General features: G+C 38.1%; 1 protein-coding gene across 3 annotated transcripts in view; it reads right to left on the bottom strand.

Moving 5' to 3' along the window:
- Positions 1 to 24,741, bottom strand: part of LOC100225817 (protocadherin Fat 4) — a 37,986-nt gene extending 13,245 nt beyond the window's left edge. The window contains exons 1-27 of one of the 3 annotated variants that reach the window (XM_072927387.1): positions 24,276 to 24,741; positions 22,737 to 22,808; positions 20,484 to 20,644; positions 19,321 to 19,365; positions 18,894 to 18,992; positions 18,491 to 18,580; positions 17,729 to 17,839; positions 16,950 to 17,066; positions 15,931 to 16,018; positions 15,256 to 15,365; positions 14,855 to 15,028; positions 14,266 to 14,394; positions 13,848 to 14,003; positions 12,818 to 12,998; positions 11,736 to 11,869; positions 9,761 to 10,705; positions 8,654 to 8,779; positions 8,261 to 8,518; positions 7,853 to 7,951; positions 7,594 to 7,766; positions 6,503 to 6,651; positions 5,286 to 5,593; positions 4,457 to 4,726; positions 3,154 to 3,291; positions 2,145 to 2,361; positions 1,358 to 1,516; positions 791 to 942 (exon numbers count right to left, since the gene is read on the bottom strand). In XM_072927387.1, the coding sequence (XP_072783488.1) occupies positions 791 to 942; positions 1,358 to 1,516; positions 2,145 to 2,361; positions 3,154 to 3,291; positions 4,457 to 4,726; positions 5,286 to 5,593; positions 6,503 to 6,651; positions 7,594 to 7,766; positions 7,853 to 7,951; positions 8,261 to 8,518; positions 8,654 to 8,779; positions 9,761 to 10,705; positions 11,736 to 11,869; positions 12,818 to 12,998; positions 13,848 to 14,003; positions 14,266 to 14,394; positions 14,855 to 15,028; positions 15,256 to 15,365; positions 15,931 to 16,018; positions 16,950 to 17,066; positions 17,729 to 17,839; positions 18,491 to 18,580; positions 18,894 to 18,992; positions 19,321 to 19,365; positions 20,484 to 20,644; positions 22,737 to 22,808; positions 24,276 to 24,345 (4,731 nt within the window). In that variant the 5' untranslated portion in view covers positions 24,346 to 24,741. Of the gene's footprint in view, positions 1 to 790; positions 943 to 1,357; positions 1,517 to 2,144; positions 2,362 to 3,153; positions 3,292 to 4,456; positions 4,727 to 5,285; positions 5,594 to 6,502; positions 6,652 to 7,593; positions 7,767 to 7,852; positions 7,952 to 8,260; positions 8,519 to 8,653; positions 8,780 to 9,760; positions 10,706 to 11,735; positions 11,870 to 12,817; positions 12,999 to 13,847; positions 14,004 to 14,265; positions 14,395 to 14,854; positions 15,029 to 15,255; positions 15,366 to 15,930; positions 16,019 to 16,949; positions 17,067 to 17,728; positions 17,840 to 18,490; positions 18,581 to 18,893; positions 18,993 to 19,320; positions 19,366 to 20,483; positions 20,645 to 22,736; positions 22,809 to 24,275 lie in introns of those variants that run through there. The other 2 variants (XM_072927386.1, XM_032747517.3) reach the window with 2 other exon arrangements.

The following is a 24,741-nucleotide window of genomic DNA, read 5'->3' as shown; positions in this document are numbered from 1 at the left end:
CCAGCCTTCCACTGGAGAGGGTGTAACCAGAGCAGGAGTTTGCATGTACAGTGTTTTAAGACTATTGTAACTGATTTATAGATTTAGAACAAAAGGTGATAGGTGGTAAATAAAAAATGCTACTGCTTCACAAAAGTAGTTTATTTCTGTTGCCAGAGAGCTGCTGTCCAATCCTCTGAAGAATGATGGCTTGTAAGTCTACATTTTAAGGTTTTTGAAGGTAATTTTATATCTCTTTATCCATACAGATTTCTAGTTGTTTTTTTTTTTTAATTCTGCTGTGATATTGAGTGGCAAAAGATCACCAGCAAGTTATAAGCACTGTGTAAAAGTAATTTTTTAAATCATATTTACATTTCTCACTCTTCAATCTACAAATTATTTTTTTCTTACATTATGGGAAAATAAACAGGAACACTATTTGCCATCTCCTGTTTATTTATCACATACTTCCATTACATCCTTTCTGGCTGTCTCACTCTTTGACCTTGCACAGAAGTCTCTACTGCTCTAATCCTCCTCCCTCAAAGCCTCGAGCTTCTGTCTGTCTTTTCTGAAATGGAATGATCACAACCATTTTGGGTGCTGTGCCAGCAATTGCTAGGGCAGCATAACTTGGTAACTCTTATCTTGTAGCCTGAAACAGAAATAAATCTCTGACATTCTGATTCCTGGTTTGCATAGTTTTGCTTAATATCCCTTTCCTGCTGTAGCTGTGCTCAGTTTAGAATAAAACAATCTGGGGAATTAACTGTGCAGTAAACAGAGCGCAAGGCAGAAATTTTAGTACCTTTACAGAGGTTGAAAGAGGCGGCAGACCCGAATCCGTAGCGGTGACGTTCAAGGAGTAATACAGGGGAACAGTTTGTTTGGATAAGTCTCTTGTTAACCTGAGCTCTCCTGTGGTACTGGAAAGACTAAAGAGGCCTTCTGAGTTTCCACCTGAAAACAGAAAAAGAAGCATTGGAGATGTTCCCTGTAACCAGCAGAGACAATTAACTGAAGTGTATGCCCAGGAGTGAAGAGACACAGGTTGAAATCCTAATCTGTATGTGTGACTTGGAGCAAGACACCCCCTCTAGTCCAACCTTTTGGCTCAAAACATGGCCAGGAGTGAATTCAGCACAGGCCGTTCAAGGCTTTGAACCACCAGGTGAGAATGTCCAAGGACAGTCTCTCTGGGCAATCTCTTCCATTAATTACTGATCTTCACAGAGGATTTTTTACCCCTTCTATCCAGTCAGAACCTGCCAGTTCAATTTATGACCATTTTGTCTCATCCTGGTGTCATGCAGCTTGCTTTAGCAGTGTCAAGTATCCCAGTAATAAACAGCCCTAAGATTTTTTCCTAACATACCTGAAATATTGTAGAAAATGCCTTCATCATAGCCCTTGCCTTCATCTCTTGCATTGATGTCTACTACCAGGGTGCCAGCTATAGAGCTGTCTAGGAGGACCTTGTAATATGAGGACTGGTCAAACACGGGTCCTTCTTCATTGACATCTTCCACAGTAACTGAGAAAGAATCACCACATTTGGTGAGTTTAACCTAAATGGTTACAGGTTGGTTTTTTTTAAGCTAATATAAACCAAAACAGCTCCTCTGAATGAGACTATATCCAATCATACTGATCAAAAGTAGGGCTGGCCAAAAGCTAGAATACCAACTTCTCAGAAATCTTTGTCTTCTTTCCTCCAACAGAACAAATTTTTTTTTTTTTTTTTTTTTTTTGGTAAGGAAAAAAAGCCAGCAATCAAGCCCTGTTATTTTAACAAGACTAAAAATCACCATCAACACTGTTTATCACCCTAGAAACTGCCCTTCTGTATACAAGCAGAAAAAAAACCTAAATTATGTTTCTGGAAACACTTTCAATCAAAATGTCAATAGGTTCTCAGAAAACAGGAAAAAAAATTGTGAATATATTGAAGGAAGTAATGTCAGCTTGTGTGAAATATCCTCATTTTTGACATGGCAGTTTTTTTTTAGAAAAATTTCATTTGGCTATGGTGAAAAGATCACACCATCATTTCTGATAATTTACTCTAGCAGACTGCATTAGTATTGGTTTATGCCTCAGAATTACACATGCTGAAACATTCCCTAGGGTTAATGAAGGTTCATTTTCTGTAGTAGAGTTACCTGTAATGTTTGCTGTGTCCTGGAGATCTGGCTCTCCAGGATTGAAAGCTTTCAGAATCAACATGTATTGAGATTGACTTTCGTAGTCCAGAGGCTGAAGGGTTGCAATATCTCCAGAAAATTCTCCAACATGAAATGAAATTGTCTCTCCAGTTATGGTGTAATGAATGATGGCATTGTACCCTATATCTGCATCTGTGGCTACTGCACTCAAAATCTAAAATAAAAGGGAAAAAAATCAGCAAAAGGTTTAGAGCAAAACAAAGAGAGTGGCAAAACATGCACACAAGACTGAAATTGACCCACAGAGTATTTACTGATTGAATTACTCATTAGTTTATAAATTGCATTGCTGGAATTCTGGCACAGCTTGTGGCAGAGCAGTTACAGATTGTCAGGTGGTACTTCTCCCCTTGACACCTGTAAACCATTAGGGCACATCTGCAAGGCAGAAAAGGAGCCAGAAATGGATGCACTGGGAGGCTGCCCAGGGAAGCTGTGATGCCCCATCCCTGGAAGTGTTCAAGACCAGGCTGGATGGAGCTCTGAGCAACCTGATCTTAGAGAAAGGTGTCCCTGCCCATGGCTGAGGGGTTGGAACAAGATGATCTTTAATGTCCCTTCTAATCCAAACCATTCCATGATTCTGAGAGAGAAAAGCTTAAGAACAGAGGGATGCTGGACATATGCACAACACCTACAGCACTAAACATCTTTAAAACATGTTGCCCATAGATCCAGTGAAAACTCAATCTGTGCAGTGTGGAATCACTGCTGAGGATAAGAGGGAAAGTGGGAGCAGCTCTCACTCTTTGTGAGAGTTTTAAGAGGAATCAGTGGGACAGGTACTCCCTTGTCATACAAACCAAACATGCTGTGTGATTCCACGGGCCCCACAAATTAAAAAATTATGCTCACCAATGCACAGCCATGAGATATTACTGCCCCTTCCAAGGTCACAGAGAGAAAGCAAGTGCAGAACAGGCTGTTTATTCTTAGTGCCACATACCACATGTGGAGGCTCATTCTCCCTCACAGTCACAGAGTAGGATTTTTGGGGGAACACTGGTGGGTTGTCATTCACATCTTCCACAGTGATGCTCAAAACTGAGCTTGCAGATTGTGGTGGCTTGCCAGAATCAGTGGCCTGTGAAAGAACAACTTGTCATTAAAAACAGCATTACTTTGACACAAATTTACTCTTCCAGTTCAATTTTGCTCCAAAAATTGTGAGCTTTTGCCTCTGAAGTCTTTCTGCTGGACCAGTTATCCCTCAGTGACAATTCTCTAGGTCTGTGCTGGGTTAGTTGCCTCATCTTCCTGCAGCTGGGGTCCTCACCCTATCACATGCTCTGCCTCTCATTAACAATTAATCAAAAGCTCAAGCCTGGATGCAGATCAAACATGTCATGTGATCAGATGTGGCACTAATCAACACAAGACTATGCTGTACAGATATCTGGGCTGTGGTAGTTGAAAGAAAAAGGAAATCCCTTGCATTTTGAGGGTTTAAAATGAAAAAAAAGCAAGTTGTGAAGAGCATCCAGTATGTGGCAAATTTACACTTAGTTTTACACTGCTCCAACATCTACCAATGAAAACTTTCATCTGTAGGTACATATAGAGTTTTCAGTTAGTCTTACAAAGCATCCACTTTTATTAACTTGAAATTTTTCTGAAGACACTGCTCAATTTTTAATATGTCTCATCTATATCTTCCACAAGTTTTTTGACCTGTAAAAATGTCCTTCAAATATATTTGTACTTGATGGAACAAAGAAATATACTTGTCAGTGCTGGAACACTTATTTGTATGCACAGTAATTGATCTGATTAGTAGCAGTTAAAATCCATGAAATCAGCTAGAATAAATAGATAACCTCATGGATATTGAGTGGAAGTTTATGCTTTTTTTTTTTTTTAACTTGAAAAATCTAATTTCAGCTTTTTTTTTTTTAAGATCTAAGGACATATATTTTGGAAAATTAACAAAATAAGGGAAATAGACAACATGATTTAGCAAGGCAGCTGTATGGTCAAAAATGGACCCAGGAATGCTTTGCAGATATCACAGTCAGCTGTTATGTGACTGTGACCTTTAAAATTTAGGGTTTATAAGTTATTTATTCACTAATACAAATTTGCAGACCAGAAAACAGAGCTCTGCATATAAAACATAAGGAACAGTCAAAATTCATGCATGAATTCAAATGCAATTCTCTAAGATTAAGTGGGTTTCTTGTGATGGTTCAGTATTTCCTCCTTTTTAATGCTGAGAATTGTGTGAACTTGCATCAATTTTGTCAACTTACAATTATTTTCAATTCATAACTGTCCATCACTTCTCTGTCTAAGGGTTTTTTTGTCATCAGTTTGCCAGTAGAACTGTTAATATGGAATGTTTCGGCAAAATCATCTTGCAGAGAGTAGCTGATAAGTGCATTATCTCCTGCATCCAGATCAGTAGCAGAAAATGTGCCCAAGTCTAGACCAGCTGCATTCTCAGGAGCTGATAAATGAGTTTGGATCCACGCTGAGAAAACTGGAGGGTTGTCATTGATGTCTTCAACTCTCACAGTTACCTATATTGCAAAAAAGAAATGAAAGGAGAAAAGGATACAAATTTGAGCTGTAGAAGCTGTATCCAAAGGAGAATTTTGAACCAAGGAACAAAACCCAAAGGGAGCAGATAACAACTTCAGCATTTCTCAGCATTTGAGCATTTTCACAACCTCTGAATTTTTAAACTTTTTTAATTCTCAGCTGCAAGATAACATATATGTAGATAACGCTCTAAATGGAAGAGATACACAGAACTAATAACCTGGGGCTTTTTGGCCCATCTGCTTCAGGCATTTGAGAGAACATTGCACAGAACCAGTTTTGGTGTTAATCAGTTTCTCTGGTTATAAGTTGTTCATAAGGAGCTCTCAGGAGGTGACACACTCTGTGAAGTTGACAATATCTCCAGATGGTAATGTCTCCTCAGGATATAAAAAAAGGGAAATTAAATAGAAGGCTCTCAAAGCTTCACATTTGCATGACAGAAGACACTTATCTGGACTTTGCTTGATTGTTAATATTTTTAAAAGATATTTCATATTCCTTGATGAAAAATATTTTGAAATGCATATTCCATACCAGAGCAACAGCTGTGTTGGGTGGCACCAGAGAATCCACAGCTTCCACAAGGATGCTGTACAGGTCTCCTTCTTCCCGATCCAGCCAGACCAGGGCCACGATGTCTCCTTGGTCTCCGATGGAGAACTTGTCCCAGTGGGATTTCAGGGAGTATCCAACCTGCACAGCTATGCTTCCAGTCAGAGCCTTCACAGAGCCCACTGCAGTCCCTGGGGATTTGTTTTCCTCAATGCTGAACTCGTAGCTGGACCTCTCAAAAGTCAGCCCAAAGCTGGTGTCATCTACCAGCAAGTAGAGAGTTACAGAGGCTGAAGAGCGAAAACAAATTAAAATACTGAAGTCACTGCTAAAATGATTGTGATCCATGCTCTTTCCTTAAGCTCTTAAGGAACCAGTAGAAAACAATAGAAATTATCACACAGGAAAGGGAAATGATAAGAAAAAAGAAACCAATAGTAGTAAGGATTAATACGTAACACAAAACGCGATGCTTTTGCACCTAATTGATCTTCCAATCTTCCCTGATTACAAAAGTGTTGCTTCAGTGTGACAGGAGAGCAAGGATCACCAATCTGAAGATAATGGGATGTGCAGGTGTTTCTCCTTAAAAAACCGACCCTTAATTGCTCTGTAACAAGAGAGGAGGGATCTACATAGAGCCACGAGTGCAATTTCTGTTGTGACCACTTGTCCTATTTTAAGAAAATCAGTTGTTTTCTCCTGTTCATGATAAATCAAAGTTAACCTCCACAAAACACATTAAAAAGTTACAAAAAATACTACACAAATGAATATTTTTTGAGGAACAGAAACTCAGTTGAGGGAGATTTGCCAATTTTTGATTGTTTAAATGTTTCCAATTTTAGAAAGATAAAGGAAAATTGAAAAAGAAGCACACCAACAATATTATTTGAATACATGTTCTTAGAGTGACTGCAGCTGAGGAGTCTTGGGTTTTGTACCATAAGTACAACTGCAACAGATGAATTTTAAAAAAATTACTTCTAACCAGGATTACTAAAACCAAGTTTTCTGTTAATATGATCAGTATGGAGGAGATAAAAAGTTAAAAAGCAAATATTCATCATTGTTCAAATGTAACTTTTTTTTTTGCTAGATTCAGTTTGATTGACAGCAATGGGATTAATTTCAAATTTAAATGTTTGCAGTGTTATGTTTATGTGGGAAAAATAAAAACAGTAAAAAAGATGGTATACCAGTTGAGGTAAGCTGAGGAACTCCATGATCAGTGGCAACAACTGTCAGGGTAACAACTGTGTCAGCTGTGATGTGGTCCAGGTTATTGCTGAGAGAGATTTCTCCAGTGCCATTATTTATATGTAAATCATCAGAATGGTTCATGAAGCTGATTAAGGAGCAATCAGGAGAGCATTCATATTAATGACCTTGGAATTGCCATCTACTTAGTGCTACCTCTGTAAGAAGCACTCAACAGACAATATTTGCCTATTTATAAGGAACAGCTTTTAATTGCTGTCTTTAGCCTAAAATATATTGGCCTTTTATTTCCAAGTAAGTCTCCCATCAAGAAAATGTGCAGCATTCATGTCTTCAGTTCCCATTACACCCCAAGGCTTTGATGCTTACACCGGTAAAAGGAAAATCTTGCACACTCAGCTGCATATTCAGCAGTGGGAGAAGGCCAAGTGACATTCATCTGAAGACCTGCTAATTCCTGACATTCTATGACCTCTCACAGATAACTGGATTGCTCACAAGTGATGTATTTTGGGTAGAATGCCATCTCATAGCTAAAAATAACCTCTTTCGAGGCATTAGTTCTAAACATCCACAAGTTTACTGCTCATTCATTTGTCCTTCTCAATCTATGCTTTTCATGTCAAGGTATCCTGATATTTTCCATGATTTAGAGCTCATAGAAATATCTTCCTCCACTGATTTTTCTCTGCATAGTGCATTAAGGAAGATATTTTCTTATCTCCTCCTCCCAGCAAACAGAAGATATAAAAAAAGAGTCAGAGATTCATTTACTTCCTACCCAGACACTACAATGTGTTATTCAAAATTTCAGAGACTGAACAAAATCTTGGCTGTGGGTTTTTGTTGCCAGTTTATCATTTGGTTGTGCCCTCTTTTATGACATAATCATGATTTGATAAGCTCTAAAACACCCAATAATGACTGTCCTTCTTCCTAAGTATAGAAATCATAACTGATTACAGAACTTGTAAAATATTAATCAAGAGATCTTATCCTTCTTAAGTTCAATGAAAATACCTTTCTGTGTCTCTCACAACAGGTACTTATTAACCTCACAGAAGTGTACCTGTATGAAATGACAGCGTTGTTCCCAAGGTCGAGGTCGGTGGCAGACACTGCCAGGACAAACTCTCCTTCCTTTGCTGCTGCCACAGGGACACTGGCTGAGTACTGTGCCCTTGTGAACTGAGGAGGGTTGTCATTCACATCTAACACTTGGATGCTGATGTATGTGAAGTTCTGGGGTGTGGCAGAGAAAACCATGATTCAGAAAGTGCACAGGCTCTTAGGTGTACAAATAAAAGGCAGCTCAGATAACTCCTTACCTGCCTCAGAGGCACTCCGTTATCAGATGCCACCAGGAGCAGCTCATACTTGTCCTTTCTTTCTCGGTCTACAGAGCCAGTAACCAAAATGGTTCCATCCTGGAGAAAGCAGTGGTTCAGTGCACAGATCATTTGGAGAACTCTTGTACACTGAATTCTCAGAAGGGATGAGGGATTGAAATAATCTATTCTCCTGGGGGCTAGTTCACATTCCAAGCAACACCTGACCAGGAATATCTTGGTTTTTGAATATCAATGTAGATTTCCAATCTATGGGGCACATGCTGGTTATGATGTGTACTAGAATGGCACCACCTACTCTTTTTATACCTGATGTATCTTACTATGCCAAGTCACTTCATGAACAGCAAGATCTAAATCTTGTTTTCAGCATACCCAAACCCTTACCTGCTGGATGCTGTATGGATTATCCCCATCCTCAGCTGACAAGTAGTAAGTAATTCGTGCATTCTCTCCCTCATCCAAATCAGTAGCAGTCACATGTCCAACTCTAGTGGGATTATTCAACATGTACTCTCCTTCCAGAGCCTGAAAACTGTATGGCTGATTCTGAAACTCAGGGTTGTTGTCATTGACATCCAGAACAGTGATGTGGAACAAGGCACTTGAATTAAGCCCATTTATTACATTATCGACTGCCCATACCTAACAAAGTAATTAAAAAAATGTCATTTTATTTGACTGCATTATCATTTTTAACCTCTTATAAAGATATAAAAAGGCATTCAAGGGAATGAAGTAGAGATGAGCCAAAGCTGTAGAGTCTCTCCCCAAATTTACTTGTAAAGTGAATCCAGATGTAGTCTCCCTGTCCAGTTCTGTGTCATTCCTTAATGAAAGTGTTCCAGGGATATCCACAGTAAATGAGGTGCTGCTGAGAATAAAGTATCCCTGAGAAAAGCCGGCCTAAAAAGAAAACATTATTCATGTAAGTTTAAAATTATTAAGATTTAAGTTCAACAAATAATCTTATTAATATTAATACCTGATCTTTTTATAAGACTTCTCATTACAGAAATACGAGTGATTTGCCAGGTTTAATAAATGAAATACTTCACCCTGAGCTATTGGAATAATAGACTTTTTTGCCAAACAGGAACTGGACTATGTGGAAGCACTTATGGTCTTCCCCATTTGGGTCCTACACATTCTCTCTCCCTAACGCTCTCCAAGACTTATCCCCATGATGGAAAGGGCAGCAAAACAGAGTTCAGTGGAGTATGAACCAAGCATTTATGCTGCTCTAAAACTGACATGAGCAAAATAATATTGCAAATCAGAAATCTCTTCCTCCAAAGCATCTTCTCAGTGCCACAGCTACATGCAAAATATCTTTATAAAACAAGGGGAGAAAGAAACCACTTGTTATAAAGCAGAGGGAAATTTTGTAATTTCCTCTTGTAGAAGAAACAACTCTGTCAGCGTTATAAATTGCCCCTTGCTTTGACTAAGCTGAGACTAAAGGTAAGTACAGCAAATTTAGTTTATCAAGCAACATTCAATCAGAAACTATTATTTTGACAGAAGAAGCAATAAGACAATTTAAAAAAACCTATTCTCTGTCTGGTGTGATGCATACATCTCATATGCATATTAACAGAAGCAAACAGCACGTCCTATCCTAGGTCACATATGCAGTGGGAGAGAAGCTCTCTCCATCTTCTCTGATATAGCCACTAAATTATTTTGTACAGGGTCTTAACTTCCTTGGGTTGGGAAGGTTTCTGCTGGCTCCAGAGAAAGCAAGACAAAGTTTTATGAACCAAAACACACTTAGCACCAACCATTTAAGAAATCTCCTTTTGCCTACTGAAATGCTTTTTTGCAGGTTAATGGAGAAAAACATGTCATTTTGATTTATCAGGATGAGATTAATGCAGTACCTACCTCGTCCTTGTCAGCAACACTGAATGTATAGACAGGACTCCCCGTCAGATGGTTTTCAAACACAAATACATCATAAGCTGCCTGACTGAATTCTGGTGGGTTATCATTGACATCTTCTACACAAACAACTATGAGTGTTTCAGTGCTCAGAGTTGGCTGACCTCCATCTGATGCCTCAACTTGCACTTCAAATTTATTTATGGTTTCATAATCCAGCTGCTGGCTCAGGCTGAACTGGCCTGTGCTTGAGTTGACAAGGAACACCGGGGAGGAGGTTTGAGGTCGCTGGTCGGTGATTCGGTACATCACAAAGGCGTTGGCCCCAGCATCCAAGTCTGTAGCAGACAGTGTCAGCAGGGCACTTCCCAGCTCCTGGTCTTCAGGGACCTTCACTTCATACCTGCTCGATGAGAAGACCGGGGGGTTGTCGTTCACGTCATCAATGATGATGGTCAGGTTGAGCGCTGTAGATCGCATGGGTTGACCTTGGTCACTGGCAATCACAGTTAAGTTATAGAAGCCTTGTTCTTCTCTGTCCAGCACTTTTTGCAGGAAAATTAATCCTGAGCTGTCAATATCCATTTTTCCTTCTCCACCCTTCAGGCTGTAAACCACTAATCCATTAAATCCTTCATCCATGTCTGTGGCTGACACGCCAGTGACATTGGTTCCCACTGGCATGTTCTCCGCAATGGCAATGGTGGTGCTGGTTGTACCAAACACAGGGCTGTTATCATTGACATCTGTAACTCTGATAAACACCATGGCATAGTCAGCAGTGCTTCCATCTGACAAGGAGATATTGAGAGTGTAATTTTTCTGGGATTCATAGTCCAGTTTTTTTTTTGTTGAGATAACTCCTTTGCCATCAATGGTGAATAAAGCAGATTCCGTCAACACCCGAAACTCAACTGGTATGTGGGGATTTAAAGCCTTATACTCAACCTGTGTAAGATACATCATATCATCATACCATCATACAGCATATCATCAATAAATGAATTAAAACACATAAGCCACTGTCTGAAAAATAATAGTGGTTTTAACTATGTCCAGACTCATTTTATGGTTGATACTGTGGATTCATATCAACTTACAGTTGATACTGTGTCCTCATTTTTACTTCTTTTAATAAGTTTTCATTCAGATATATGTTAACTTCCCAGATTCTTTTAAAAAAGTAAAGATCAAGCCTCAATATACACAAAAATGCAGAGAGGACTGCCTTTTATTAAGATGTGAATATATATAGCACAGAATAAAAATAACAGACTGCACTTCAACCTTTGGTTCTGTGTTTCTTTACATGAAAAAAAGGGGGAAATTAACTCAAGATGTCTATAAATCAAAACACTAAAACACATTACCTTCTCGGTGCTTTGATATGAAACCTCCCATCTGTGTTCAGACCTTCATCCAAGAAGGCACTATCATGGTGCATTCCAGTGCTCTGCTTGTTGGAGCATTTTTTTGGATCAAAATGAAGAGCAAGTTCTAGAGTGTTCTTTGAAAATGCCTTTATGACATTCCTCTGATGGGAATTCTCATGTCATCTCACAGGGTTTAAGATTTATCACCAGAAGATGAGGGAATATTGCCTATCCTAAGCTTTGAGCCACTAAACCCTTTGAATGGTGTCCAAAGTCAACAAACTGTTTACTTTCTCAAGCAGTTCAGAGGTTAATTTGATTTGGAGGCCTGATCTGGGTTTTTTGGGGAGTTTTAAAAAATGCTAAATAGTAGCAGATGCTATTTAAATATTTGCAAACGTTTAACTGGAAGCAAACCCACCTTTGTGGGTAATAAGTTTCATCTGAGGGATGTACTGCATGTGAAGCTTGATATGTAGAACACACAGTATTAGTATGTAGTTCTCCATCACTCAGGGAGATTTGCATATTTAAAGAATATCTATTACAAAATTAGGATTTTCTTAGAGCTGCCCTGTCCTATATAGAGGTAGAATTCTTCTTACTTGTGCTACTTCAACAGGAGGAACCAGCTCTTCTTTCACAGACACATTGTATGTTTTCTGAATAAACTGTGGCCTGGAATCTCCAACTGCAAAGATTTCTACTGGCACTGATGAACTTCTTGGAATGGTCCCACCTGCAAGCAAAAGGAAACAATTTCTCAGCAGATGCACAGAATACCTACTGACCCCCACAAAAAGACACTTTTCTATGGGTACTGCCTTTTTTAAAATATTTAATCCTTGGTGCTGCTCTTGTGGTATTGCCTTAGAGGTCCTCACCAAGACCACAGACAAAGGATGGACTGAGCAATCCCTTTTGTATCCATATTCCCCACAAGACCCATTTTATCCAAGTGACCCTAAATTTGAAGACACAGAGCTCATATTGACCAAATCATGGAAAAATCACAAGGCTGAAAACCACTTTGTATTCTCATTACAGCAGGAGTGGGATGACATTCCTAGGTTACATTTATTTCTGCCATTATTCAGGTCTTGAATGTTCACGAGTTCTCTGTTATTCTTTTAAAACAAAGAAACCCCCAATAATTATGGATAATGAAATGATGTTTGTGTTAGTCATCCTAAAAATGGACTTGGCATCTCCAGTTTACCCACATGGATGTGCAAATAATGACCAAATTACTCAGTACATTTAACTTTCCTTTTATTGACTGATAAAAGAGCTATAAATTTCTAATTTCTGCGTGAATTTTTGTTTCCTGTGCTGTGCAACACCAGTTGGTAAGTTAAAGGAAGATGTGATTATATATAAAATACAAATATAAATAAATTACAATTATATATATATATATGCTATTTCACATGTTCTTCCCACAGCCATGAAGAAAACAGATTTCCTATAATGCCATCAGCAGGAACAGTTTTACCAGAGATGCAGCAATTATTTTGGATAAATAAGACAGTTTCTTATCTTCAATGGACAAGAGCAGATAAAATATATGGTATTATTCAAACAAAGCTTGTGAACCTATTTTGACAGCATTCCTTCAAGTAAAAAATCAAAACCAAAACTCATCATCAGGATTAGCTGTGTTGACCAGTACTAAATCCTGTCTTACCATCAGTAGCTGTTATCCACAAGACAAACTTCTTAAGCTGGTTGATTTGTAATGGGATTACTGTTCTTAAAGTGATTTTTCCTGTGGATGTGTCCAATTCAAAGTGTCCATCTTCATTGCCACCAGCTAAGATGAAGCTTATCTCTCCATTTATACCATCATCTGGATCAGCAGCAGCAACCTGGAGGAAAAAAATTTGTTTTACTCTAGGTTTTGTGCTTTCATCAAATTTTCTCCCATTTTAGATGTACAGGAAAATCAGGTCAATATTGCTGCTGTTAAATTTGGTTGTACCTTTGACTGCCCACTTCCTATGTAATTCTTGTGTTAAACCTCAGTAACAAAGTTTGCTCTTAGATGCACACACATGATATCATTCCAGCAGCACAAGCAAAATCCTACTCCTGTGGAACTCATGTGAATTACACCAGGTTTGTATCTCAGAGAATTGGTTTCATAACAATTCCAAAAGTACTGGAGGCAGACTGTTCAAGTGGTTTCATCAGGTGCCATGAAATCTGCACATTTGGGTGTGAGAATTGATAGTGACTCCCTACAGATCTCAACTCCTATTTCCTGTTTTATTTGGTTAATTGTTTTACTATGTTAGAGAAAGTATATTGGATCTAAAAATTATCCCCAATGCTCCAGCATTCAGCAGCCTTTCAAAAATGCTGTGCCCTTATTTGAGCTCCTGGACTCTAACAACATTCAGTTTTTATTAAACACTTTACAACAACTAAATTCAAGAATCTTATTTTCTGTCATATATTTGTGGAATTGAGGCTGGTGCACAGTAACAGAATAAAAATCCTTTATAATTTATTCTCTGATCTGGGATGTGATTAAAATAATCAGGACATTGTGATTATGAAATATCAATAGCTCTGAAATCAAAAGTGGATTGTTTCTGAGCTCAGAGCTGTTCCAAAAAGATTCCCTACTCAACAAAACTGCTTCACAAGTTTAAGCAAGGACTCATGCATGCATTCCACTCAAAAATGTCATTTTTGCTCAGTATTTCTAGAACCTGAAGAATGGCCATTCCTGCAGTCATATTGAGGAAAATATCTTGTCTGTATGGTGTGTCTCTAAAGGTTGGGCTGTTGTCATTTTCATCCAGCAGCATTATGTTGATAGAAGAGTTCACTGTTTGGTGAGGTGGCAAATGATCTCTAGCAGTGACCTGCAAAAACGATGCAGTGAGAAGACTGTGTTGTTCAAAGGAGTGTTTTGGAGGTAGAAAAAAGGTTAAATGAGAATTACAAGCTGAGGAAGTTGTATCAGCAGTGGTATTTCCCTCCAGATAACATTGCTCTCAAACTCTGGGTTTGTTTCTTCAATTAAGCTGCTGTCCCTACTCAAGGTTCGGCCTCCTGCCAGGACAGATCAGGTCTCACCTGTTGGCCTCAGGTTACCTTGGAGAGAAGCAGGCTTGTTTTTAATACCTGTAGGTGAATAGAGGGTACTCTCTCCCTGTCCAGCAGCGTGGAGTTCCTCACAGTTAGGATTCCAGCTGGACTCAGCTGGAAGGGACTGTCATCTGGAGTGAGACTGAGTGTTCCCTGGAAGCCTCCCTGCAAACAGGAAACATGTTTGTCATTAAATAGGGCAATCACTGAACTACTCCCTTAGGATACTTTCTCCTTGTTTTCCACATGGAAAGGATGAAATCTCATGGTTTAATTGAGATTACAGTTCCGAAAAAACAAAATTTTAAAAAAAGAGAGAAGCAAACAACATGGAAGAAATAACATGCAGGCTGAGAATGTTCTTTGTGTTCATTTTGCATTTCTGCACTTCCAGATTTGGGACCTTATGCAAGCCAGAGGAGCTCCAAAGAGAGACAAAATTTATTCTTTGTCTGCAGTACTCTACCCCTTAAAGAAGGGAAACTAAGTTTGCTTTGTTTAAGCATATTTAGGCAGTCAGAAAAAAAAAAATTCTATTCACAATAGCCATATGACACAAATGCATTTTACATTATATTTCAGAAGTGCAGTACTTGTAGCAGCCATAAAACCATCATCTTTTTACCTCGTCTTCGTCAGTAGCTGTTATTTGAAGAACTTCCAACCCATTTGGGAAATTTTCTGGAAGTAAGACATCATAACTTGCTTGTGACAGCACTGGATAATTATCATTTTCATCTCCAATAGTCACCAGAACAACTGCATCAGCTGTTTTGAAAATCTTGTCTTTCTGAGCTGCCTAGAAAACAGAGCTTACAGCTGTAAATTCCATGCCTTGATAACAACAAGCTTAACACAAGGACGTGACAACTGCATATTTATAATTAATTACATTTTCCTTTATTTTGAGTTTTGAATGGTAGGATGGAGCCTTGATACCAATGACTAGAGAAATGCTATTAACAGTAACTTGGATTTACATATTATTTTCTGAAATTGAGACTAAAATACAAAAACAATCTCTACCTGAATGCCCACCACAAGGTTTGGGCATATTTCTCTGTCAATTGAGGTCTTGACTTCCAACACTCCAGCGTCATTGATTGAAAAGCTGTTGTTATAGGCTGGGGGGTTCACTGAAAAGCAACAAATTGGGAAGGGTCAATGAGAATGAACCAGAACTGGAAGTCTGGTCTGTGCTTTGTTAACTTCTCGGTGTTAACTTCTCAGCCACAGGAAAAAGGAACATGAAAGTCTGTTTTTCAAACACTCTGTCCTCAAAACAACTCCTAGAAAATACACTCACACTTCAAGGGTCTCAAATTAAGCATTTTATAAACTTCTGGCAATTTCTTCAGGAGGAGGAACAGCTCCTGATGGAATTCTCTCTCTAGATGGTCCTGAATGTAAATTCTTTGATAAAACTGAAGCCTCTAGAGTGGCTTACACTTGAAATCAGGAATTGATTTTTGTTCCTTGTAAGGAGGGTATGAAAAATCAAGCATTTTAGAAGCAGCTGGACCCCACAATAATGACTAAGATCAGGCTGATTTAGCTCATGGAGCAGCTCTGCAGTGAAGCTGTGGGCACTTCAAGGCATCTGAATGGACCCTGCACTTCCTTATCATTCCCTCCAGTAATAGGCAAATGAATCATCCTGAATTACTGTGTCAATGTCTAGAAGAAAATAAAGGCTCTTACCTAGCTTGATGCTGTAAATTATCTTTTCATTTATACCTTTGTCTCCATCTTGAGCCAAGACCTTTGGGACAGTAGACAGAGGACCCACCTAGAAAATATACGTTAACCTGAATATCTTGGAAAAAACACACATTAACTTCAAATATTTCCTTAGATAAGTCAAAGTTTTGATTAAATAAACAAGAAACATGTATTTAATCAATGTGATCCAGAAAAAATTTCTTTCTTTGCCATATGTGATTTACAGTGGAGAATGATAACCAAGATACTTGATGGATACACTGTGTTTAAGAAACACCAGATTATGAAGTGGCAGTCACAGATGGAATTTATGTAGAGAACATTGACTATTTTAGTTCCATTCCTCTCCTGGAAAACAACACACAAGTCTATTCTCCAGCCCATATAAAAACAGTAATTTAAAAGATAAAAACATTTTAGAAGGGCTAAAACTGTTCCTTTCAGAGAATTAAAGATGAGCTTCTAACAAAAGGAACACTGGAGGTGTAACTCTCAAAGTATCTATGATTTAAAATACATTAACAGGAAGATAATGACATAGAAATAGGGATAATAATGAACCTTTTTAATTTCAGTGGGTTACTCTGATAATACTATACTGGGGCTTTTTTCAGAATACATACAGAAATCTGAGTCAAACAAATACATTCCATCAAGAAATATCTATATATATTAAAAAAAAGTTACTAAATTAATATAGACCATGGCTTGCCATTCAGATCCTTATTTTTGCTTACCTGATTGTGATGCTGTATGAAGGAATTACACTAATTAAAACTTATTTCAGGACTGATGGACAGCCAGTTACCCTTTGAATTTTATATTAAAAGCCCTGTTAAAACAGTAATTTGGGAGGCTTTTTCCCTTTTCTTTCTTATTTTTTTAAATTTTTCCCCCAAAATACAAAATGACATGTTTCTATCACAGAAAATTTAATGCTTCATCTAATACATGGCCTGTTTATCTGGTAACAGCAGCATTCAGAGAAGAGCTTTTACCTGGTTTTCACTGATATTCCCATGGTACACAGATTGACTGAAATAGGGGTTCAAGGTATCATAATCTTCCACATTAATTATTAATGATGCAGTGGCACTCTGGTTTCCAAATTTTTCCTGCATACCAAGGGAAAAGAAAATAAGAACCACTGTTGTGAAAAAGACCCATATCTCAGTGGAAAATACAGCAAAATATTATTACATATATTTTGCTGCATTTTTAACCTGAAAACTCTGCCTGTCAGATTTTTCTATTTCTGGAATCCAGTTCTAGGAAGAAAACTATCAAGAGGTAATCTTTCTTTAGCTTCTCATTTTTTATGCTGTACGTAGACTACAGAATAGAACACTGTACTATTTTCTAGGTACCACAATAATCCTAGCAAAACTATTTCTTTTTAGTTCTAAAAGGAAATGAAGGCAAATACATACTCAAATCTCAAAAAAGACAAACAAAAATCCTGGTAAGATGCAGCAAAAATTTGAGAGATCTGACAGAATAAATAGGTGAATATGTGTTACAGCACTGGAGAATGAATATGTACAGTATTTATACTTAGAGAAATACAGAAAGAAACTTGGGCTGGTATTTGAGAGGAAACAATGGCTGAAATACTAAGAATATGCTACTTTGTCTCCAGTATAAACCAAGTTGCAGACACAACATTTGGCTTGGGAACTCCCAAAGCTGTAAATTTGTAGAAACTGGGATGCTATAAAACAAAGGAACTATCATTGTAGAACTGTTGCAGGTCTCATTCTTTTAATTTGTGTCATACCTTTGCTTGGACTGTTAAATTGAAAAAGTTGACCTCATTGTAATCCAGTGGTTTTTTCACCATGATGTTTCCATCTCCTTCCCTTATAGAAAAGTAATCAGAGTTTGGGCCCTATTAAATGAATAAATCAGATATTTTATATGATTGATGATGAAATACATTTTCTTTTCTCTTTTTTCATCTTTACTATTGCACTATAAAGGTGCAGGAATGTCTCAACCACCACCAATGGAAAGAAAAAGGTTGATTCTCCTCCATATGTGCCTCCCCTGTCAGTGCCAATAGAATTTATATCTGAATTATCTTATCCTATGGCACACCGGGGAATGGTATCAGCTTCCTTTCACCAGCTAAAAAAGGAGCAGAGATAAGGTCAGATGTGAAGATTTCCACTGCAGATATCTACATTTAGTTGAGATGATCTTACTTCAGTTGGCTTGAGGACTGAAGACCGACAGCAAATCAAGTATAAACTTTAAAAAGAGGGGAAACAGCTCTCCCTCCTGCTACTGCAAAGGACCACTGAGTTCCTTAGCTGCAGCTGAAGAGTGCCATAAATCATTCCACAAATGTTAAGAAACAAGATTCAGGCCTCACTGCATGCCAGGCTGATCCTGTGTTATTGTTTGAAAGGTCTCTTGGATGTTTTGCAGATTATTAGTCTTCACAGTGCCAGGGAGCAAGCTGGGATCAAGTCCCAGACTATGGAACTATAAAATTCAAACTGGTGTTCACAGTTCCCAGCTAACAAATGTCACTCACCCAAAGACTGTAAGTAAGGATGCTGAATTCTGGTGAAAAGTCCTTATCCTCAGCTTCCACTTTTATAACTGTGGAATTAATTCCAGCTACCTAACAGGAAATAGAAATCATCAAATACTCAGTCACAAGCTCCCATCCACATCCTTCCCAACTTGGGGCAGGAAAGTTGTGCCACCTGCTTAGCAAATCACTTCCTGTTGCCATTTTTGGCTTTCTCCATCACCCCACTCCCCCAGCGGTATGTGCAGCCCAGCCTTTCCTTTCCACACCCACAAGGTAGGGCAGATAAATCCCATAAGGGTGCACGTGAGGAACTAATCTCAGTGTGGTCACATTAGAAGCTCCCCAAAAAGTAATTTAAAAATATCCCAGGAAAAAAATATCAGCATTTGCCATAACTCACCTCTGATACTGAAGCACTATAATTAGCTTGCTGAAATTCTGGAGCGTTGTCGTTTACATCTATCAATTCTACATTCCGTCCATTCTCTATCTCGACAGTCTTGGTAATGGAAGAAATGACAATAGTGAGGTGGCAGCATTCTGCTAACATTTAATTTTATCTAAAATGAGATCCTCAAAGAGATACCCTTTCATTAAACTACCGTTTAGAATTAATTTACCATTCCTAAAGTTAACTTTTTCAAGTTTACCTTAGTTTTCTGTGAACAAAAACACTCCTTTCAATCAGCAGACTTCAACAGGTTATCTTCTACAAGGTACTCTGAACTCCCTGCATCATAGCTTTCAATTAAATAGTATTGCAGAAAATAATAATTTGCATTAAATTAGACAATAAATACAGTTGATAAAACATGGTTTATACTCACTGCTCCAATCCTTTGGCAAACTACAGAATACCAGATTATATCACCCTAAAATTGAACAAACAAACCAATAAATAATATAACTGATGAACTAATAATATGATTATCACAGATAATTTTTGCCAAAAGTATACAAAATTACTTGTAGTAGTTGAATCCTCAGGTGTGCTGTACCAAAACACTCTACTTGAAATTAACACTTTGTAATTATTTCGCTCTATATTACAAGGTTTATTTGAGATATATACCTCTACTACTGATACCCACCTACCCAGCCCCCACCATCCCTCTTTACCTGAGTACTCTCCCCCAGAAAAAATTGACAGAGAATACAGGAGAACATGTGCAAGAAGCATAAAAAGTGTTTTAATCCATTTGGAAAATATCCAAATGAGAAATGGAAATGTAAAATTAAAAAAAAAAAAAAAGTCAAAAGTACATTTTCATCCAAACACTGGATTTTTCATTACAAACACTGATTGCAACAGTGTTTTTTATAATATGCCTGGTCCAGATCTGTCAGGTACAGTGCTTCTCTGAGATGGCCGTGTCCATCAGAAATTCAGTGCTACTCTGAAATAGCACTTTTATAATGAATTGTCTGTATTTACTCTGCAGTACTACAACATTTTCCTCTTCAAAAGCAACTTCAGCCAGGCAAAACACTGATATTGCTTTCTAAATTCCTGGTGATCCTCCAGAGTAAGAACTGCCTAGGAAGAAGGATCTATCCCCTTGTACATCAAGCAACAGAGGCCCATAAATCCATTAGGGAGTGAAATGCTTATGATTCAGGATTACCTTCTACCAAGTAACATCTGCTCAATCTCACTTTGAGGAAATAACTCATGCTTCTGAGAGGTGAGTTGTAAGGCAAGTGGCACCTGTCATAATGCATGTTTACAGCTCTCAGTACAACACACAACTAGGAAAGAACCTGTCTAGTTGTCAGATGACAGGAAATTTTAGTTATAGGAAACTGAAGATATTTAACAGACATTAGTGAGAGCTAGATACTGAATTCTATTCAGACAAATCACTTTTTTGAAATACCAACCTATACTGTGAGAGAATGAACAATTAAAATGCATTATCTTAATGCTATTTCTTTCTCACTTGTCAAGAAAACTTTTCTCTCTAGGCTTTATATGCAGTAAAAATAATACCTCAAGAGCCTCAACATCCAGTGCCTTTCTAGTCCTCACAGTTGCATTGCTAGATCGAGAATCAGTTACCAGCTCTACATAATTCAAGTGTTCAGGGAATACAAATTCTTGTAATTTCAGATGCACATTGGGTGGGACATCTGTAATCCATTCTATATCACCTGTAAGAGAAAATGGAAAAAAATTAGATTGCTTTATGGAAAAGAATTCCACAGGTTTATTTCACATGTATTGATAACTTGATTACTGGTGACTTTTGGTTGCGTTTTATCTCACTTTGGCATTTTTAGCTAAACTGTAAGATCTGTTAAAGTCCCCTTAAGCACCCTGCACAAGTGTATTGATGTGTTTTTAAAACCACATAACCCAATTTTTTCCAATATATACACACAATATATCCATAATTAAAAAACTTGGCATAATTTACACCTAGATTTCCACCATTTTTTTGAAAATAGCTTTATGCTGCAAAACTTTTTTTTTCCCATGTTTACTGTGAAAATGTAATCAAAGTCAACCAAAGTCATTGAGAGGCTGCATGGGGCCAGTTTCAGTATTTTCCAAACACAAGGGCCTTTCATATATTTTAGCTGCATCTATCAGGCAGTAGAACCCAGTGTGAATCTGGATTCAGGTGGAAAATGAATGGCCTTTCCCTTAATGTGCTCCTGTTTGTACAGGACACAAACAAAAAATGCTGCAACCTTCAAATCAATTCTTATGAGATTTTCTACTAACATGCATTTAGGAACTGTCCTCCTGAAAATTTGATGACTTGTTATTTGTAATGATCAGGATTCCTGTTAGATTGACTGTGTGCTGCTTGCTTGGTTAAATACAAATCTATTTGAAATTGCTTTGGAAATGTATCCTTTTAAACCACCCAGCATGGTGTTACTAGCAATTTTATTAAAGAAAGTTCCCTTACATCATCAAGACATTTGTGTTTATGTAATCATACTTATCTTCTCATGGAACACATTATCTGGATTGCAAACCCATAATCCCCTCTCCTTTCCAAAGTCTTTCCCAAACAGCCCAAATATTTACCATGATCTTCAGGAAACTTCCAAGCTGTGTTTCTTCCTTATCCACTGGTTTTGTACCCCATCACTACTAGTCAAGGATAGTAAATGCTTTCTGTAACAGTCCCATCTCTAATCTCCATGCACAGCTTTGTGCTCTTGGTCTCCAAGTGTTTTGGGAATATAACCTCTTCATCTTGCAGCAGCAGGGAGTGTCTGGAATGCTCTCAGCCACCAGCCCAGAGTCATTGGATTTTATTTGTGTGTGAGGACAAAGTGCAGTGAGCTGACAGCAAGTACAGAACCGCAGGGCGGGGTCTCAGTGGCACAGCTTTGCATGGTGCCACCCTGCTGTGTGCAGTGCTGAAAACTCTCCAGGAAAACAAAATCCATCTTTGCTTGCTGCCACAGGCTGTCCAGTTCTCCATGCAGAGCTGGATACATTCAGCCAAGAAGTATCAAGCAGCTGCCTCAGAAACAGCATTCCCTCCAGAGGAGAAAGCCAAATAAAAAGAAATAATGGGGGGAAATTAAAGCTGATTGTCCCTCTTGCTTATTCATCAGCTATGTCAGCAGATTCATTCACACATATAATGCACACAGAAGGCCAGAGTTCTTGCTGGCTGATTAAAAATCAAATGGAATCTGAGCGAAATGTAGTTATCTTTCTTCCTAACTCCATGCAAGAGTCAGACACAGCAGCTAAGCTTCCAACTCAAAATAAATGTTTCAATAGTGATTGAAAAAAAAAAAAATCACTGTTCTGGATCATGTTTGTTTTCTGTATGTTGTTGAAAATCAGGAGCAGTGAAGTTTGCTTGTGGATAGTGAGCAGGAGATCCTAAGGGTTATGACATATCCCAAAGGGAAAGCTTTGGCCATAACTTAATGCTTTGCCTTGTAAAACTGCTGGATATCCATTAAGGACATCAAATACTGTCTGGACAAAGTGAACTGAAAACGTTTTCTGTGCTCATTTTCTTTCCCATTGTCTGATGTGTCTATTCAGAAAATGAGATTCTTGGGTCAGGGAATTTGGGGGCTTATATTTATTTATTCCACTAAGCAGTATTTCATGTAGGCAGCTGCTGCATCCAGCCATGGACACTGCATATCCATGTAAATCAATTAATAATACAGACTTATTATAAAATCCACTGACTATGTGAGATAATGAAGTGCATTTGGGAGGAGATCAGACAATTCTAGGTTAGAATCCTGATTTTACCTGTATATCCATCCAAAAAGCTTGAGAGCACCAGTGGCCTGGGTGGTACATCACAGTTGATAGTTGTGATTTCTAAAAAGAAACAGAAATGTAATGTACAAAGAACACGAAGGGACTGTGTCCAGAACTAGTAGAAGGTAAATAAGCTGATGCTATGCAAACCCAGATGCACACAAGGGTTCAAATTCAGCTCCAGGACATTTACCATGGTGGCATCTTGAAGGGTTTAAAGCAATACCTGACAGGGAGAAGCAAACATTGGTGTCCTGTCCAATCTAGGATTTTACTGTCTGACAAGAGTGAGTCACTGCTCAATAGTGTCCTGATGAACCGTTTGTGGAGACCGTAATCGAAACTACGCTTGTACCTTGACCCTGAAATTGTTTTCTGCTCCCAGGACAATTATAAACACAAAGCTATTCCCCACAGAAATGGTAGCAAGAATCCAGGAGTTTTTCCCGTAAAATTTACTCTCCTTAAGCTTTTAGAGAAGGAGCCCTTTGGGAATATTTTTTTTTTCCATGACAAGTAGCTTTCCTAAGTGGCTTCTTGTACCTCTCTACATTTTCTCTGTGTGACAAAAGTGACAGACTTTTTTGTTTAATCATTAAGACCTGCAAGCTATACACACAAAAATCCAGAAATCCACCAAAACTTTCTCCCCTTCCCTGACTAGAATTTAGCTGCAAAGCTTCCAGAGTGCAATCCATACTTCTACAGATACCTGTGCAACTCTTGTGGCCTTTATGTGGGTTTGCACCAATGCTAAGAATGTTCCTACTTCTTATCCTTGCCATCCTTATGGATACTCAAAGGGACATTTGGGATAAACAAGTAGTGGGCTATTTTCCCCTGGCTAGGTAGACGCCTTCATATCTGCATCACTTTATATGATCTCATTTATAAGTGTGCAGATTTCTACACAAGTCACTGAATAGAATCCTAATGACTATTTCTAGTCAGCAGCTGCTGGATTTAGGTTTAATTCACCACTCCATCTCTGAGTACTAAAACCTAGGCTCTGGAGCAGTGAAAACCAAAAATTTGGCAATTTTCACTTTCAGGAAGCCTCAATACACCAAACAGAACTTTTAGTGAGGTAGTTATCACTGTGAAGAGCAGAAGTAACACTGGTAACTACTCCAATCTAATTTATCTGAGCAGCAGCAGCAAGGAATTCAACTGATTACAACTTTAAAATTATCCATCTCAAGACTCAGCTTCAGCCTACGTATTTAAATTATAGACTGCTGCAGATATAAAATAAACAAACTCCCCAAAGATAAAGAAAACTTGTAAAAACCCTTGTATATACTATACAAGAACATGGTTTTCACCTGTCTATCACTCAGTCCCTGAAAGCCCAAACATGACTTCCAAGGGCACCAAGACTGCTTGCTTAGGTATTTTTTTATCAATAAATCAAAGTATTTTAAACTTTTAGGTCTGTGATTTGTATGAATTTAATAAATTTAATTTTGTTCCATTTCAATAAAAGCAGTAAAATACTCAGGTATTCATAAACATAACAATACTCACTTTGCGCATCGAGACAGAGGAACGAAACCCAGCCAGCCACAGCGAAAACCAGAGCTCTGGAGAGAGCCATGAGCACTGCAGGAAAAATATCAAACTCAAGGCAAAGCCAGATAGTTGTGTCTTATATAGAATATTAGCAAAGAATAATTTCATTTGCCATATCACAGGTTAGTTATTATCCTGACAAATGCTTCACCAAGAATAAGGCAAAAGACTGGAATGTGGTTGCTCTGAGAGCAACCCACAAACTATATAACATGCTTATCATTTTCAGTTTGTGAGATCAAAGTCCTTCTGGGCAATAAAAAAATAAACCAACAAGGAAACCCACATTTGTGCTGTGACACAAAATATGACAAGTGCATTTTTAACTTTCCAATTGAGAATAAATTAGCAAGATGTCCTGGCCATTGTGAGAGAAATGTACATATTCCCTGGGAAATAAAATTAGCGGGGTGTGTCAAGA

Source organism: Taeniopygia guttata, chromosome 3 (assembly GCF_048771995.1).
Source record: "Taeniopygia guttata chromosome 3, bTaeGut7.mat, whole genome shotgun sequence".
Taxonomy (NCBI): Eukaryota; Metazoa; Chordata; class Aves; order Passeriformes; family Estrildidae; genus Taeniopygia; species Taeniopygia guttata.
Note: the sequence above shows the minus strand (reverse complement) of the source record. Positions and strands in the feature narration are given on the sequence as shown.